Raw genomic sequence first — 20,326 nt, 5'->3', positions numbered from 1 at the left:
TGGTCCGAAGTCAGTCGCAATCGGAATATAATACTTATATATTGTTTACGATGGATGATCCTACCTTTGATTTTTACTGTCTTAGCATCGATCTAAACTACCTAGATGCACCATCACGGCTTAGAATGTGTCCGCAGCAAATTGTGCTTGAAAATGTTCTAAGCACAATTGGGCGGTCAGTAGCGCTTCATCCGCCGTGTCGGCAACATGCCTAAGTGCTCCGTAAAAAAGTGCAAAAATAACACCTTATATACGTTGAAAAAGGATGACGTATCGTATTTCCGGTAAGTAATTGTTAATAATTTTATAATGTTATGCATTTGTGGTCAAAATGGCTTCCTAACTTACAAAAAACATTTATTTTCTAGAATAATTAAAGTAAATTCCTTGATTTGGTCTTACGCAGTTTGTCTCTTTCTCTCGCGCTATACTAGTAATGAGCGGACGGCGACAAAAGATGGATGAAGTGGAACATAGTTAAAAATGGAATGATGGAGTCGCTAATTTATATTTTTTGTAAAAGAAGCCTATTTCATATTAATAATGTATGTATTTATTTATTATTATGGACCAATAAGTCTGAAATAAATGATTTCAATTCAATAATATTAATACATATCTTATAAATTACTTTAATTATAAAAAGAAACAACCCGGGAATAGCAAATTCGTTTTTAAGTAATAAAAAAGCTTTTTATTCCAGATTCCCAAAACAAGACGTTGAAAGGGAAAAATGGCGCAAGATTATAGCTGAGGAGCGGAGAGAAGATTTACCCAAACAAAGCTTTGAAAGAAATTATACGTAGAATAATAAATTAATGTCATCGTTCAATTCTTCTTTGTTTTAATAGCTACTTAATTCATATTCTCCAAGTGCACCCTCACACACACCACATACAATCCCTCAACTGTTTACCTTCACATAATCGCTACACATACACTCACTACACGCACACACACACACACACACATATGTTATATTTTAACTGAAGTTCGCGAGAAGGTTCCAACTCTCTACCCCTTCTTGCATCAGGTTTATTCGTCCCCTTCCAAGCTTTTTTATAACGGTTCGCCCATTCCTTCCCAGGTAGGGGCTCAACAGGGTGACCCGCTTGGTCCCCTGATCTTTAGTCTGGCTATTCAAAAGGCAGTCTCTGGTTCTCGATCTCCTTTGAATGTCTGGTACCTCGACGACGGCACACTGGGAGGTAGCCCAGAGGAGGTTGAGAGGGATCTGCTTGTGCTCCTTCCACTTTTTCGGGAGTTAGGGCTGGAGGTTAACTCGAATAAATGTGAGTTTTTTCCGTGTGGCGCTAACTCACAGCTTTCCTTCGCCAAGTTTGAAACCTTGCTCCCTGGTCTCACAGAGTTAACTTCAGGGAATTTTTATCTTTTGGGCTCTCCGATTTTTCCCGCAGCCATACCTGAAGCCTTCGAAGTAAGAGAGCAGCTTCTGAGGTCTGCTGGTGAGAAGTTAAAAAAGCTCTCGGGTCACGTCGCACTTACTTTGCTGAGATCCTGTTTCGCCGTGCCGAAGGTGACGTACTTTTTGCGCACTTCCCCAGTCTGGATGCACCCCGGCCACATGGATTCTTTTGACTTTGTGGTGAAAGAGTTAACGGAAGGTATTTTGAATGTGTGTTTGGGTCCAGAACAGTGGGATTTGGCTTCGTTACCAGTACGTAGCGGTGGAATTGGAATACGGCGCGTACGTGATGTGTGTCTTCCGGCCTTCCTGGCGTCGGCGGCGGGAGTGGTGGACCTTGTCACTAGGATTTTATCTTTGAATCGTGACCAGGTCATAATACCTTTCGCTTCCAATGCCTTGTCGGTCTGGGAGGCTCTCAACCCGGGTGCGCAGGTGCCTGAAAAGCCGTTTCTGCAGCGTTTGTGGGACGAGGTAGGCATTAAACGTCTTTTTGCCAGTCTCTTGAACAACGCTTCTGGTGCGGATAGGGCTAGACTGGTGGCGGCTTCGGCACCGGAATCTGGGGCCTGGTTACACGCCCTTCCCTCCCCGAACTTTGGCACCCTCCTCGACAATGACTCATTGCGGGTGGCCGTTGCTCTTCGTCTCGGCTGCGATGTTTGTCAACCACATCAATGCATTTGCGGCTCGATGGTGGAGAGCAACGGGCACCATGCTTTAAGTTGTCGCAGGTGCGCAGGGAGGTTCCCACGGCACCACGCCTTGAACGATATCATTCGTAGAGCACTGGTGTCGGCCAACGTTCCGTGTGTGCTGGAGCCACCTGGACTTAGCCGGTCGGACGGTAAGAGGCCGGATGGGTTGACTCTGGTGCCATGGGAGAGGGGTAAGTGCCTTTTATGGGACGCCACCTGCGTTAGCACGTTTGCCGCCTCGCACCTCGCTCGCACCGTGCGGACGGCAGGAGGAGCTGCTGAGCAGGCGGCGGACCTAAAAAGGGACAAGTACTCGGCCTTATCAAATTATTTATTTGTTCCGGTGGCCGTGGAGACTAGTGGGTGCTGGTGTGCGGAGGCAAAACCTTCCTCTGGGAGCTGGGGCGTCGTCTGCAGGAGAGGGGTCTCAACCCCCGCTCCGGGTCGTTCTTGGCGCAGAGGTTGTCCATCGCGGTTCAGCGTGGAAACGCGGCAAGTGTGATGGGCACTTTTGCGTCGGGAACGATGCGGGGTGGGTTGTTTGACTAATTTAGGTAGTTTGTTAAGGTTTTTTATTGTTAAGGTTTTTTTTTTATTAGTATTATGTTTTAAAACTAGTATTAAATAGTTAAGTATTATACGTGTAAACCTAAAATCTTATGTTTTCGTGGTTACTTTATATATTTCTACCTGTTATATATATACATACCTACACACACACACATATATATATATATATATATATATATATATATATATATATATATATACATATACCTCAGTTGACTCTATTTAATAATGAAAACATTGCAAAACGTGGAGATATTAATCAGTTCAGTTGCAATTGTCCCCCAGTCCAAATTGTCCCGCCGTACCTTATATATTTTTTTGTTTGAGATAATATCAATAAAAATATCGTACAGTAAAAACTCATTTTTTTTCGCTTAAAATACGCAACATCTCGAAAAATGTTATACCAAACGTTTTGTTCCTTAAGAAATTTTCTATCTAATAGGATTTTTTAAAACAGTTTTTCGCAAAAATACCGCAAATTTCCTCATTCTCGCCTTTCATCTCATAGCGCGACTCCCATGATGCCTCTGTCCATCCTCGTTCCCAATGTAAAAATGGCGTTTAGATTGTTGCAGCGCAAACGAAATTAAACTTAAGTTGGTTGCAATAAGACGTAGATTTTTTTAAAAATATGCACACCTGCGATCTGCGGTAATAAAATTTTATGGCTTTCGCGATGATCACATTCATTAATGTCATAACCGCCAATTGCTTGCATTTGAAATTGAACTTTAAGTACTAAGAAATAACGTTGTTTTTGTAAAAAAATGAAAGTAGTTTTTACTACATTGCGAAGTTTTCGTTTGTCAACTGGACGCACACATTTGCAACTAAGCGATCGGACACTTTTGAGTGCCGAATTTGTAGGTGATAGTGTATCTAGAGAAGTTTAAATCGATGTGTCTTAGGGTTTCCTCAACTATGCATAATATAAATATAGTTAAATTTTAAAGTCTTCATCGCCGCGTGAACTCTACTCTGTTTCGTTACTTATAATTTGACGGTGGACTTTAGAACAAAATGAATTGCTCAAAATGCAAGAAGACGCTTGGTTCCAGCGAACTCATAAAATGCACATCAAATTGCGAGGGAAATATGCACTATGGGTGTGGTGGACTATCGGAGCAAGATTTTAAAAGAATACTCCCTATGAATTTAAAAAAGTGGAAATGTCCCGACTGTAAAAGTGCTAAAAAGGCTCATCGACGTCTAGCCCAAGTACACCCGTAGTAAATAACGAACGTCTGGATAGCAACGTCGACAACATGCCTTCGATCTTAAGTATCGATACGGAGGCTTTGATGAACAACATGAACGCCAAATTTGAACAACTGACTCGTGACATGACTGAACTTAGAAATACTTTCAACGGTAAAATTGACGGACTAGCCGACAAAATAGAAACCTGGTCATCCAAGTTCTTGCAGCTCGAGGGCACTGTTAGGAGCATGCGGGAAGAACTTAATGAAATTTCTAGCAGTAGCAACGAGGTACGTGCAGAGCTATCTAATCTGCGCTCGGAGACAGCCGAGCTACGCTCGGAGACAGCCGAGCTACGCTCGGAGACGGTCGATCTACGTACAGAGAACCAGCAGCTTCGCAGGAGCATGGATGATGGTGATTATACAAAAAGTTTATCCGAGGCTAACGAAACTATAAAAAAGCTTGTTAAAGAAAATAATACTTCCAAACAGTATTCCATGATGAATAATTTGGAAATCTCGGGTATCCCGTTCAACAAAGGAGAAAATTTATTATTGATCTTGCGTAACATATGTGTCAAGGTCGGGTTTACACTTATGGACAGTGACGTTGACTCGATTCACAGGGTTCGTCGCTACCTGAGCGCTGAAAGTACTCAGAAAACCTCACGACCACCTGCCATTGTCGTTCGATTTACTCAGCGAAAGCGAAAGGATGAGCTTTTATCAGCTGTTCGGGCTCGACGTGGAATCACCACTGCGGACATCGAGCTCCCGGGGCCTGCCTCCAGTGTGTACATCGGTGATCACCTGACCCCGGATAATAAACTGCTACTAAAACGAGCCAGAGAAATTAAAAACGAGCTACAATATTCTTATTTGTGGATTCGCGACTGTAGAATACATACATACATACATACAATCACGCCTGTATCCCATAAAGGGGTAGGCAGAGCACATGAAACCACTAAAGCTTCAGGGCCACTCTTGGCAAATAAGGGGTTAAAAGAAAACGAAACTGTGGCATTGCAGTGAAAGGTTGCCAGCCTCTCGCCTACACCACAATTTAACCCATATCCCATAGTCGCCTTCTACGACACCCACGGGAAGAAAGGGGGTGGTGAAATTCTTAACCCGTCACCACACAGGAACTACTAGGACTGTAGAATATTAATGAGAAAGAAGGATAATACTAGGGTAATTTATATAAATAGTTCTGCCGATTTAGATAAGCTAAAATGACCTTTGTGTATTTTATTACCGGTAGTTAATCTTAAAAAAACAAATTTGTTTTGCTATTTTATGAAGATAGTGTTAAATATGCAAATACAGTACGCACTTAAGACGTGTAATAGTAATGTATCAAACTTTCACTCCACTTTATTGTGGGCCCTGATGTCTATGTTATGTGATCTATTTTATCTTAATAATGAAAAAGTTTCATTTACAAATAGGAATTATTTTGGAAAGTGCTCGATGCTAACAGTGTATACTGAGTCCGTTATGTGTATAATTAACTTAAGAAATACTACTAGAACTAGAATTAAATTTTATATATATAGGTATGAGAAACAAAAGAATGGGGAATACATGCTTGTTGATAGTACGAATGAGCAGTTCGCTCGAATAACGTGGTTATTTATTTGTAATTTTAACCCGTCGGCATTAAATTATTTAGATTTCAGTCTATTTTTACTCTTATACTGTGTCAATAAAATCTTTTAATGGTTATTACCAAAATGCGAGGGGCTTACGCACAAAGTCTCGTACATTTTTATCACATGTTATTCAATCCTGTTATGATTTCATAGGTATATCCGAAACGTGGTTAACAGGGAATTTTTATGATCGCGAGTATTTTGATCACAGATATAGCGTGTTTCGTTGCGACCGATCTGCAGCTGACAGTGGTGCTGTGCGCGGTGGAGGAGTGGCCTTGGCCGTGCGTGCCGACCTTAGTCCGGTGCGCCGCGACTGGCCCGTACCCTCCGCGGCTGGCTGTGAGTGTGTGTGGGTATCCGTCCCTCTAAAAGCCTCGCTGAGAAATAATACTAGCGTAGGAGCGGAACGGGCCAATACCTGTGATTTGAATATTGCTTGTGTTTACTTGCCGAATGGACCCCTTTACAGGGAATCATTGATATCATTTTTTGATATTGTGTGTCAATTAACAGTAGACCGTTGTAATGATACATTTCTTATAATGGGTGACTTTAATGCACCTCAAGCAAAATGGGTACCGACATTATCAGGTGCGATGATGCTTTCGTCGGGTAACGACTTTGCAACTCGAGATTTTGCAGACTTTCTATGCTTTTCTGACCTTAAACAATATAATTCCATCATAAATTCATATAATAATTTACTAGATTTAGTATTATGCAATAGGAATTGTGTAGTATCTACATGTGATGAACCACTGGTATCTGAAGATGTATTGTACCATAAGGCATTGACAATTGATGTTGAACTCTCCTATGTGCCACAATTAACGCCACTTGTGAAAGAGGTTTACAATTTTCATTTAGCTAATTACACAGACATTAATAAAGAATTAAAGGATATAGATTGGGGTAATTATTTTTGTAGCATTAGTTGTGAAGGTTCGGTAGAAAAATTATATAATTTATTAAATCACTTAGTTGAAAAGTATGTTCCCCGGCGAAAGCTACGGTCTTCATCAAAATCACCGGCTTGGTATAATAAATCTTTGAAAAAAATTCTTAAGGAAAAATGTAAGTTTCACAAGAGTTGGAAGCTGTATAGGAATCCACTTGATTATGACAGTTTTAAAATTCTACGAAAACGTGCCGAAAAAATGGAACAAAAATGCTACCGTGACTTCATTTCTTACTCAGAAAACAATATAAAGAATAATCCTAAATACTTTTGGAGATATTTAAAATCTATTTTTTCTAGTAACGGTTTACCGCAAACTATGACTTATAAGGATATTGTTACCTGTAATGGTGAAGACATTTGTAATTTATTTAATAACCACTTTCATTCTGTGTTTGAAGTTTACGACAGGAGTTCTGCTGATGCGGATAATCTGGCAGCACCAACTAATCCCTTGATAGATATGCATTCAGTTGAAATTAGCGAAGAAATTGTGGCACGATATCTCAAATCTATTAATGTGAATAAGGGTGCAGGACCTGACGGAGTACACCCACTTTTTATTAAAAATTGTTATGCTTCCCTAACAGCTCCAATTACAATAATCTTTAATAAATCTATCAAGGAGGGTTGTGTTCCAGCTATCTGGAAAAAAGCCTGGATAACTCCTGTGCCGAAGGGTCCGGTTAGCCGTAATATTGAAAACTATCGACCTATTTCCAAGTTATGTCAGTTTAGCAAGCTCCTGGAAAAGATAGTTACCGACCAATTCGCTGCTGTTGTGCGACACCATATAATACCCAATCAACACGGGTTCTACAGAGGCCGTTCAGTAGATACAAACTTGTTAACTTTCACGAATGACATATTACTGGCTATGGATGATGGTTTCTCTGTGGACGCCGTGTATACCGATTTCTCCAAAGCATTTGACAAAATATGTCACTACACTTTACTATGCAAGCTCTGGGAACTCGGTATACATGGTGATTTGTTTCGTTGGATTAAATCTTATGTAGAAAATCGTACACAGTCAGTGGTAGCGTCGGGATTTATCTCTCAAAGTAAATATATCAGCTCAGGCGTGCCTCAAGGCTCCCATTTGGGACCTCTGTTGTTTATTTTATATATAAATGATATCGTAAAGTGCATCTCCCATTCTCACGTTCTTCTTTATGCAGATGATGCAAAAATTTATAAAGTTATTCGTAATTCTTCTGATTGCGAACTTTTACAAAGAGATCTAAGTAATTTTGAGATATTTTGTAGAAAGAATAATTTATTTTTAAACACAGAGAAATGTAATACAATTACTTTTTCCAGAAAAAAGCATTATCTTATTTCAATTACAAGTTATGTAACCATGACCTGGTAAGAGTAAACGAGATTCGTGATCTTGGAGTAGTCATGGACGACAAATTATCATTTATACCTCATATTGATTCTATCCTATCTAAGTCTTTTAAGCAATTAGGTATGATACTGCGAATTGGTAAACCTTTTAGTAATACCTTAACGCTAAAAATTCTTTATAACAGTTATGTACGAAGTCGGATTGAGTTTGCAAGTGCGGTCTGGAAACCCTATTATAGCATACATATTAACAGGATAGAGAGATTGCAAAAAAAGTTCCTAAAAGCACTTGATTACAAATGTGGATCTGAATACAAAGATTATGTGGAATCCTTAAACCGACATAAAATGCAGACGCTTGAGTGTCGGAGAGACTGCATTGATTCTGTTATCCTATATAAAATAATAAATAGCCATATAGATGCCCCTAGTTTGTTGAAAGACATATGTATAAGAGTTCCAGGTAATAAAGAACGCCGATGTCGTCTCAGGTTCAAACATTTATTCTCCATCCCAAGAAGTAAAACTAATTATTCAAAAAATACCTTTATTAAGCGAGCATGCGCACTCTATAATGAGAATAACATCTTAAAAACTGTAGACGTATTTAATAGTACCATAGGCTCTATAAAAAGGAAGTTCAGTTCTAGTAGTATTTCTATAGAAATAGAATAGAAATAGAATAGATATTATATCACATTTATTCAAAAAGTGTTTAAATTTACTGTCGGAACAACTACCTCTATAGCATTTGGCCCTGTTTTCCCATATCTTATTCTATTTGTAGTCATCAAAGTGTTATTTCAGATACTGCATACATCAATTAATTTATTATGGAACAAAAGTTGCAAAAAGCTTTTAGGTTGACCTAAGTTTTTTATTGCAGAGCTACATGGCAAAAAATAATTTCTGACTAATATAAGCCTTTCGCAGAGGATGCAATCTTTGCAGATTTATAATCATATTTTGGTACAAATCAAAGCTGATCCAAAACTTAGGTTTTGTAATCATTTATTTTTTTCTGCAGACAATAAAGATATCTTATTTGCGAGGCAATGTGTTAATAGAAAATAGGGAGTGTGCTATAAAATAGACTGAATAACAAAAGATTGAAATTGCACGTTGCATACAATTACGATTTGACGCAAGAACACACAGCGGACGGTTAAAACGGTGAAATATTAGAGAGCCGGTGTTTGCTCCGGCGGCGGATTGTGATTGCGCCACTGGCGTTAACGAACCGCTATCCGCCAATGTTTGTCCAACTATTGCCGGTCGGTAAATAATGGCGACTCAGAAATTTGCGGTTGGCGCAAATTTTATTATTTGTCACAACAAAAAACTTATAATAAGTCATAATCTTCCACAAAATCTCCAGTCTAATCTACAATCTATAACTAATTTGCTCCGTCTATTGTCCTTTGAGTCGTCGGCAACCCGAACCCTCCTTAGAACTTGTACACTCCTTTTTGCTGTGTACTTAACACAGCAAAAGGGAGTGTACAAGTTTCTAATGGGTTCGCAACGCGCATGGTGACACTCCTGAGTTGCAGGCGTACCATAGGTTACGGTGAACTCTTTCCATCAGGCGGACCGTATGCTTGTTTGCCACCGACGTAGCATAAAAAAGTAAAAATAATCAACTGACTGACCAGAGCTTGACAGAAAAAAATATTTCCGTCTATTTTGAGTACAATCTAAATATTAATTATGTCAGCCTGTATACTCTCATGAAGCATACTGTATACTGAAACCGACATAATAAATGTATAACACTTTAAGTTCTAGAACTTTGTACACATATTTAAAGTCACACACAGGTCGAACGGTGTTGTGAGTGCTGTGTGTCGTGCGGTGGGAAATAAACATTAACTAAAAGCGGGTAGATTGTATTTATTTGTCTACCCCGAACATTTATATAAATTAATATCGGGTAGTTTTGTGTTGTTTACATCTCCGGTGACACTTTGCTGGGACGTCAGTCTTCCGCGACCACGGCCAGTGCAACCTGGCCGAAACGTTGGGAAAAAAAGGTAAAAATAATGTTAATTATTCGCGTTCGACCTGTGTGTGACTTTAAATATAATAAATGTAATACTACTCTACTCGATTTCAGATAGTACCGCGGTGCCGCTTTTTCTGATCAGTAACTCGATATTTTTATAAAAACTAAAAATATAAATGTTTGTTAATTCTGTTGTTCACCAACTGGCTACCAGACAAATGTTATAGAATAGAATATTGTTTATTCGAAAGCACACATACTTATAATAAACAATTCTACACTGACATAAAATAATAAAGTGCCACGAAATGGCCTCACCTCAGCTACTTCCAGCGATTGCTGGCGACTTTCAGCGCTGGTCTTCCGGTGAGACCATAATATCGTAATTGAAACATGGTGTCGTGATGACGTTACGTACCCGTCATCTAGGGTTTCAATCTATGGTCAGAGTACACCGATATCAAGCAAATATTACAAAACTATATTAAGAACATTATTTTTTTCCGAACGAATGGTCTTGCTTTTGTGTGCCAGCATGGAATGTCACAAGCTGAATGCATGGTTGATGAATCCGCATCATGCGCACAATTGGTCGCAACTGGGTGCGTTACACACTATGGATGATTGGCTCGAATTTGTTCCTGCTCTGTACTAGCACCATTTTTAGTACCCAAAGCTTTTAGAACACGTAGGGACCATCTCTCTCGCTATACCGTAATCCTGTAAAGGATTCATAAAGGTGTAAGCACAAATTGCTCGCCCTTAGAGTTGGTCAAAAGGCGCCTAGAGTTATCTTTTACCTTTAAACGAGCAATTCTTGTGTATTTATTTATATATACCGACGATCTCGGAAACCGCTCTAACGATTTCGCTGAAATTTGTTATGTGGGGGTTTTCGGGGGTGAAAAATCGATCTAGCTTAGCCTTAGATCCCGGAAAACGCGAATTTTGAGTTTTCAAGTTTTTTTCTTTCGCGTTAGTAAACGCAAATATGGTCGTTGGGCGTAGCTCAGTCGTAAGGTCCTGGTTTCTCTGACCACCCGCCTCCGGCGGCCGGCGACGGACGCGGGTCCGCGACCGACGACGTTCGAATGTGTTGTTCCGAAATGTTTGAGGGTGGTTTCTCTGAAACGTCGTCGGCGGCGGGTAGGTCGACGGGCGAAGGTCACACGCCGCACGCGACGGTCTGTATTCGTTTTGTAGAATAGCAACGGACGGCGGGTGGCGTCTTGATATGGAAAATGACTGATTTCACTAAAGATAATGACGAGTTGTACTTTTGTGAAGTGTTTTCGAAATAATCGAATATACGATGTAAAATTTTCTTTACTACACTGCAAGTGTTTGAGCACCAAGTTAAAAAATTGCACTTTCTTTTTGCCGGTTTTATACAAATATCGTTTGACTGTCTCTTTTTTTTGGATAAAATCAATAGGTACCTACCTATTTCATGAACATCTTCTTCCTCTAAGAGTTACAATGTAAGTATTTTTGCATTCGTTTTGCTCAGAGCACAACACAACAGTTCAAAAAGCAGTCTACCAGAGCTTCTGATTTCCGTCGCCGGCGACGGGTGACCGAGGGTCAGAAAACCAGCGCACCCGCGACCGACGGCGTGTGGCACAGCGTGCGACGCACATCCAGACGCCGCCGGTCGCGTGTGACGGGCCAGAGAAACCAGGGCCTAAGAGGTCGGTCTAATATTCGCAAGCACATCGCAGGTGTCAGGGTTTCGAATCTCGGCCAGAAATAAAGTTTTTTTTTTTTTTTTTTGTATTTATAAGAGTTTTTTTTTATCTAAAGACGTGATAATTATAATAAAATAGAACCACATACCTACTAGACAAATTTCGTTGGGTACCGCGGCGGGCGGGTGGTCTAGTGGTAATGACGTTAGCCGCGTAAGTTGAAGACCCGGGTTCGATTCCCGGCTCGGCCACCAGTGGGCCTTGTCGTTTTTTCCTTCGTGTATGATAATTATCTATTTCAATTTATAATTAAGAAACAAATCAAAAAATAATTTGATTTGTTCCCTAGTTGTACGTAGGGACCCTTTTGACAATTTCATTTATTGAAATTTAAGGGATACAGCAAGCGAATGCTGCCCTTTTCTGTGTCATGGGTAGCACGTTGAGGCGAGAGGAGTGATTTCAAGTTTAAGGCATAATTAATATTTTTGATTTAATGTTTTTCCAAAATGAAACTATAGCTTGCGACATAACATTTTTAACCCCCGACGCAAAAACGTCGGGGTATTTATAAGTTTGACATGTGTGTCTGTCTGTATGTGTGTCTGTCTATGGCATCATAGCTCCCGAACGGGTGAATTCAGATTTAGACTTTTTTTTTGTTTGAAAGCTGAATTAGTTGGGAGTGTTCTTAGCCACGTTTGATGGAAATCATTCCACTATATCGGGAGTTTTTTCAAAATTTAAATTTTGCGGTTAGGTTAGTTTATTAAATTATCCACCACTACGTAAACTACGTTGAGTATCTACTAAAAGGAGCCAAGGCTTTTTTAGAAAGTAAACAGATCCTCGTAGCTTCATTTTTCTCCGCAGCGTAATTTGGTAATCAAGAGTGAGGATCTAAATTAAATTGGATCATTCGTTTAAGCACTTAAGTGAGAAGCGCATTATCAGACAATGAAAGACCAGTTTACGCATTTTTTTTTATTTTTTTTAATTTTACGTCAATGGACATTGAAATAAAATATGTACATTAATTTACCTTAGTACCAAGTTAAGATTCATTAACGAAGTGTTATTTCCTATTCCTGATGTTTTCAGATCATGAGACCAGTTTTGGCAACAGATGAATTTACATATTTGGCGCGGGCATTGTGTTAATGAAATTGCTTTCTTGTGATAAGTCTGACTTATGCAGTATTATTACTTATACCAAAGACCTATATAACTTCGTATAGACAGATAAAGTCTAAGAAAAAAACGTACCCCAAAACCATACAGAAAAAGGTACGGTGAGCTAGATGGCAATACACCTTTGGGGTACGCTCGGCTATATGGCGCTAATATTAATTTTAAAACATATCAAGCTAAGAATATGGGCCAAATTGTCAAAACTGAGGTTCAAAAGTTTTAAGCCTGTGTCGAGAGATGGCAGTCTTTGCACTGTGATTACACATTTTACTTTGACAGTAACTCTCTTTAATACTCTATCCTCTTTGCTTATACTGAATACCAACTAGCAAAAATAAATATTCATGGTTTACTTAGCAACGTTTAGTAGCAGATAGGTATAAAAAGGAGGTATTTTAGTGCACAAATATATTTTTTTATGACATAGTTAGGAGGCATCCGAGCAGAGGATGTTAAATGATTACCACCGCCCATGGAAAACCGAAACTTAAGCCGCGTTTGTAGGTGTGTATCCCGCCTTTTAAATGCGACTATTATGACCACGTTATAATCAAACAAGTATCAAGCCTAACATGATAATTATGTAGGTTACCTATTTAATGATGCATCACATGCAAGAAGCTACACAAAATCCTCAAATATGTATATCTAACTTAACACTTCAGAACTAAAATTAACTTACTAAAACAACAGCCATGCTCTAAAAATACTCCGCAGAAATCCTTTTACTTTTAACCGGTTTAAAGTCAGCGTATTTTCATTATAGCGCTGCGCGGCCTTTGTCTCACGCGCTCGAGGGCTATAAATTCATGCAGCCGCTAGTGGAGTGTAAAATGCCGAGGCCGTCACCTGGACTGCAAGTGTGGACGGCCAGGGAATGGACAAGAGGAGAGAAGAACTAGAAGTAACGCTTTTTCCTTGGGTTATATAATCTATAATTATGTAATTCTTCTAGAATTATATTTACCGGGATATAGACCGTGATTACCTTTTTAATTTTAATCGAGCTGCCGATACTTCGACGCAGTTACATTCATCATGATCACGGAAAACTGAAGAATGCGGGTGGATGTCAAAGTTGCGTAGACAACGCGCGATCTACCCCTCCTTCCAGCGCGTCGGTTGCGTTTACTTTCAGCGTTACCACTGGTCCCGGTCAATATAAGTCTAATGTCCGTGAATCATTCCTCTTATGTAACTTCTGTCTACAATGTATAAGGGATATTACCAGGCTGATGATGAAAACTATTACTTGTAACACTTTTACTTTATTCGTTAATTACAAACATAATAACAACCAATTTACAATAAATATTTCAAGACTTCTTCACTGCAACTCGTCTGTACTCGAACTGGCCCCCGTCACTGCATGTCCGCCATTTTTATCTTCCAAGATGGCGGAAACCAGTGACTAGTATGAGTCAATTGATATTCTTTAATACTTTCATCATAAATAACAGTAAGATAAATCAAAATATAAGGCATTAATAAATAATTACTCTTACACTTGTATGCTTAGATTTTTTATTTAATCCAACAGCGTGTTTTGCTGGAGCAAGCAGTTAAAATTTAGTCATAATAACAACCAATTTACAATAAATATTTCAAGACTTCTTCACTGCAACTCGTCTGTACTCGAACTGGCCCCCGTCACTGCATGTCCGCCATTTTTATAACAATCCAAGATGGCGGAAACCAGTGACTAGTATGAGTCAATTGATATTCTTTAATACTTTCATCATAAATAACACTAAGATAAATCAAAATATAAGGCATTAATAAATAATTACTCTTACAAATGTTATACTCCCAACTGGTTTACATATTTCGATGACAACCTTTTGTTATGGATCTCTTTTGTTTGCGATTTCCAGTAATTTATTTCTACACATAATATACAAGTACAAGATACTATATGCATTTCAAAAATATATTAGTATGCGTAGTCCTTGTAGCTTCAAGTTGTCAAAGCGGACCCCAGGCTCTCATGAGCCACGGCTCATTTGCTACGGCAAATGCCGGGATAACGCAAAGAGGATGATGATGATGATTAGTATGCGTAGTTTAGTTGCGCTGCCTAAGAAGTCACAAGGGACCGAAAGGCCTGGGAATCTGTCGTCCGGAGTCATGTGATCCACGTAGGAGGTCACGACCCTCAGCACTGAGAAGAGCGAAGCAAAGAGGAGGGAGTTGTGTTACAACCCTTAAAAGTCTTTTTATAAAGAACCTTTTCATCTTTAAGTTGGTGCAGACACACTTAAACAAGATATTTTTATTGCGCGTTTAATATTAGATGGCAGATGCGATAATGATGTCAAAGTAAAGTCGAGTTCTGCGCACTATGATTTTATTTTTAAAAGGCTATAAAAAACTCTAAGCAAAAACAAGTTTTCTAAACTATGATCTAACTTATGGGTTGGGCCAGATAGCTTTTTAAAATAATTCAAGCTACTATATTACGCTAAAGGAGACAGTGACAACTATCGCGGTTTTCCTAACGCTATTCGGGTCGCTTTGCTTTGTTTTGTTTATTTATCTTCTGTGAATAAAACTTTTAGTTTGCATTTGGATAGTGCAATTAACAAGTTTCAGAACCTTCCCAAAATTTTCATGAGAAAATTCTCAGGCAAGTTGCAATTGAGAATATTATCTTTAAGATAACAATACAATGTTCTTAACAGTTGAAGATCGCTTCATTTTATGTTTGAGACACACTGTGGCGTTATTATAAAATGATCAAGTATGCCACAGAAATGTAACAAATTTTCGGACACACCGATAATTTCTCTTCGTAATCTGAATTTTGAGCTATCTAAATCCAAAAATGCCTTACACCTCCAATTCACGAGTTCCATGGTTTACAGTTACACTTTGCTTTCAGAAATTATGTCAGAATTAAATTACTTCCGGTGGAAACAGAATGATTGCATTAAATAATTTCACATCCCGCCGAGTACTTGTTCGCGGGTAATTTATTTTGTTTTATAATTTTAAATCCGTTGTGTTCCATAACTATGTTTACTCGCTTGTGTTTTAATAATAATATTATTCTAAATACCTGTGGCCTGTGTGATGAAGGGTTAAGAGTTCCACCACCTCCTTTCCTCTCTTGGGTGTCGTAGAAGTCGACGAGGGTTGTGGTCAAATGGGGTGTGGGCGATGAGCTATCAACCTGTTACTGCATCATAACAATTTCGTTTACTTTCGTTTACTGACGTGATGTGTCTCTACAGACACATCACATCACTCGGCTGAGATCTATGGAACGTCTCATACAATAAAATTTAGCGAACGTTTTGACGGTGACGGTTTGGTGCAACCGATCCTAATAAAGTCAATGAAACTCGAGCAGTTTAGTGTACTCTACCTACCCCTTTTAGTAATTTAGGCGTGACTTTATGTAGGTACCTAACTTTTTAAATATTTTTACATACATACATACATACATACATACAATCACGCCTGTATCCCATGAAGGGGTAGGCAGAGCACATGAAACTACTCAAGTTTCAGTGCCACTTTTGGCAAATAAGGGGTTGAAAGAAAACGAAACTGTGACATTGCAGTGACAGGTTGCCAGCCTCTCGCCTACGCCACAATTTAACCCATATCCCACAGTCGCCTTCTCTGCCCTCCTAACGTAAAGTGCAACAACTCGAGTTTTGGGTCAAATTGAGTTACATACATATTCGTGAAGAGCATAACGAGTTCTATAATCTCTTCTTTGACAGTTTTATCGTATATGTTACTTAAACATGTTTTTATTAATCATAACTGCAATATCTGAGGTACTAACTTGTTATTTACTAATAAAGAACGCTATAACTTTAGTTATATTTGAATTGGTAATACTATTAAGCAACATTACTAACAATAAGTGTAATAAGTATTGATATTCCATTTTTAATAAGTAGTTCATAAAATACCTTGCTATCTTTTACTTACAATAACTGAAATAAGTATAGTTATTACGATTATAGTTGGTAGGGTTTATAATTTATTTTAGCCCATTACTAGTTATAAACGCAATAACTATAGTTAGCGCTCTTATACTTAGTAGAATTCATGTTAAGGTTACGACCAACCCCTAATCATAAACGCAATAAGTAAAGTTATTACACTTATGTTAAGGATTGTCGTAATAGTTTTGAAAACGTTACTTAATAATAATGCGATAAAACTTAGTTATCGCATTTATGCTTAGGACGACAGGGCACAAACGGTATACCAATTCAAACATACTGCAATATGAATCCAAGTTATCGCGTTTACGCGTAGTAAAAGACCGCGCTGCGGGGTGAGGGGTAAGAGATTAGAAGTACCTAAGTTGACATTTTGTGCCGCGATGACCAATCAGTCGCGGGGCGCGGTCCCATAGAGCTGGTCGACTCGACTCTGTCCACGTGTTTCGCGACGAAATTTGCGCGGTAAGTTACGTGTTTATTTGGATTAACTTAGACTAAAATAAAATAAGGTGCATTATTAATGTAACTTCAATATTTAGGTATGTTATTCCGTTACCAAATATTTAAGATACATTTACATGACGGCCATGTTCATAATCCACCTCTTTTGAGTTAATAGTATTGGTGTTTGTTTAACTTATTAAGCGTATACATTAAATAGTAAGTACTATAAAATCAAATATTACATATTTTTATAATACATTGCTATGTACAGGTATAATAGCAAACGAAACCGAAACGCGTCCTTTTTAGGGTTCCGTACCCAAAGGCTAAAGCTATTACTGAGACTCCGCTGTCTGTCGCAAGGCTATATCTCAAGATTCATGATAGCTAAACAGTTTAAAATTTCACAGACGACGCATTTCTATTGCCGCTATAACAAAAAATAAATAAAAATATAATATTTATAATATAAAAAGAAGCCCTTATTTTGTTTGTTTTCATTGCTTCAAAATTTCTTTGGTATAGAGTAAATGTTGTCCCGCTAGTAATAAAAGTTTCAAATTAACCTTGTGTTTTGTTTGTAGGTTTACTTCACAATGTCAAGAAAAGATAAAATTATGGCTTTGGCTATTTCAAATACAAAAAAATCAGAGTCTCTTATTCGTGTGAAGCCAGCTAATACTACCAAAAATAAAAACTCTTTAAGTAGTTCGGATGATAAACAAGCCGCTCGAAAAAGTCCAATCCTAACAGATCTTGATGAACTTTGGTCTCGCCCTCTGGATTTTAACAAATACCCAGCCATATTTGAAAATCAAAATGAATACTGCAATTCATTTGAAATAGTTCAAGATCTTGATCTATTATCTTTTACAAACAATACGTATGAAAACACTTTGCCATCTACTCGTCAATCTTTGATATGTTATGAAAACCTTCCAGACTCTGACGATGATAGATGTGACTCGACTGGTTTATATGACTCCGATGACAGCGTCAAAGATAAGGACTATAACCCTAAATCTCCAGATTACAACTCAGATTCGTCGAACAACATTAATGAAAAAGTACCAATTACTGTCACAGTTGATGCTGGCAAACATACTGACTCTGTAGAGACTGACTCGGTTTCATCATACGATTGCAATGAAACAAGACATGTTAGTATAATAGTTAATGCTGAGATACATGACGAGAGAGAGAGAAAAAACACGCGGAATGGTCACGAAATGAATAACAACAATAGATATTTTAAAACTAACCATAATGTGATAGAAACGGATGATATAATAGAATTAGAAAATGTTGATACTCAAAGTATACAGAATCAAATGGAGGATACTGATTTTGTGGAGTCTGCTATTGAAAAGGGCGATATCGAAACATCATCTAATGTACCAGAGTGTGAAAAAGGATTGACGAAATTGGGTTTGCCAAGGAAGAGGCGTAAGTTTGAAGAGTCACTTCATGAACGAAAAAGGCAAAAAAAAGAAGCTGCAGATGAAAAACTGACATTAAAACCACCATGTACTGAGAAATGTCGTAAAAAATGTACAACAAAGTTTACAGAAGGTATGAGAAAACAAATACACGATAGATATATAAATTTATGTTGGGAATCGAGAGGACTATTTATAAAAGGCCACGTAGAGTCACGAAATGTAAGAACACGGACAAAACAGAACGATAAAAAAAGATCGAGCCGTGTCTCATTTCTACTATCTTTACACCGATAATCGTGAAAAAATTGAAGTATGTAGAGCATTTTTTCTGACGACGCTCGGCTACAATGCTCAAAATACCAGGCACATTTATACCGCACTCAGCAAAGAAATTGATGACCAGAAAGATAAAAGAGGAGGCTATGAACGCATAGACGTAATCAATAAGGACATTATTAAAGACCATGTTGCGAGTTTTAATCCAATGATATCCCATTACCGTCGTGAACATGCTCCCAAAAGGCTTTATCTGCCTAGTGATCTAAACATCACGTTGATGCATCAGTGTTTCATGAACATTAATCCTCAGATAACTGTATCATTGGAGACGTATCGTAAAGTTGTCAAGGATATGAACATCTCATTTGCTCATCTTGGCAATGAAGAGTGTGAAGATTGTGCTTTATTTAAATCACATCAAGGGTGTTCTGAAGTTGATTGTGAAATCTGCGCCGAAATAAGTGACTATGAAGTACACAAACTACGATACACGGAATCCCGACAAGAATACCAAAAAGATAAAGACCAAGCTTCTTCCGATGCACAGTGCATTTACTTTTCTGTGGATTTGCAGAAAGTGATACAGCTTCCCAGAATGGACCAGTTTAAGGCCGCCATCTTCTGTCCTCGTATAATAGCGTTTAACGAAAGCTTCGTTCCACTTGGCAGTAGTAGTACTAGTGGGCCACATGTACCATATGCTGTACTTTGGAATGAAACAGTCAGTGGACGACGCCAAGAAGACATAATATCCGCATATAGGTCGTTTCTCACACATCATCGTGATGTCGAACACTTTGTCTTGTGGGCTGATAACTGTTCCGCTCAGAACAAGAATTGGGCGCTAATGTGTTTCCTTGTAAACATAGTAAACAGCGATCTGGTGGCTGCAAATTCCATAATAATGAAGTTTTTCGAACCGGGGCATACATTCATGTCTGCAGATAATTTCCACCATCAAGTAGAAAAGGCTTTAAAACAAAAGGGGAAAGTGTATGACATGGATGACTTCGTAGATGCCGTCAAGATGTCCAATTCGAAAAAAAATACTGTTAAAGTTATGCAGGTAACAGATTTTTTCAATTATGATGATTATTCTTCCCAGCACAAACTTAAAAACATGACACCAAGAGTATATCTACACAATATTATGGCAGTAAAGGCCGAAAGAGGGTCGTTTAACATCCAATATAAAGAAAGCCACTCAGAAAATGTTTGGAAAGAACTCGATTTTCTACAGGTAAAAATTAAAAAAACTAAATGCCTGCCAAACCCTTCGGTAAAAGTTGCACCACGAGGAATAGCAAAAGACCGACTACAAAACATTATAAAAAAATTGGTGCCCCTGATGCCTGAGACAAGGCGTCGTTTTTGGACGAACTTGCCAGAAACTATATAATAGTAGTAACTAAAATAGACTGATTTTATTAAAGACTGATCT

General features: G+C 38.4%; 1 protein-coding gene across 1 annotated transcript; it reads left to right on the top strand.

Annotated features, from left to right (window-relative positions):
* Window positions 1-17,123: 17,123 nt before the first annotated feature.
* LOC125228724 lies at window positions 17,124-18,900 on the top strand. The gene is made up of 2 exons (XM_048133384.1): window positions 17,124-17,182; window positions 17,749-18,900. Exon 2 carries the CDS (start codon window positions 17,761-17,763, stop codon window positions 18,898-18,900), a length of 1,140 nt encoding a protein of 379 aa, XP_047989341.1. The 5' UTR covers window positions 17,124-17,182; window positions 17,749-17,760.
* Window positions 18,901-20,326: the final 1,426 nt, after the last annotated feature.

The sequence above is a fragment of the Leguminivora glycinivorella genome, chromosome 8 (genome assembly GCF_023078275.1).
Source record: "Leguminivora glycinivorella isolate SPB_JAAS2020 chromosome 8, LegGlyc_1.1, whole genome shotgun sequence".
NCBI lineage: Eukaryota > Metazoa > Arthropoda > Insecta > Lepidoptera > Tortricidae > Leguminivora > Leguminivora glycinivorella.
The sequence above is the reverse complement of the archived record's forward strand: the minus strand, read 5'-3'. Positions and strand labels throughout refer to the sequence as shown.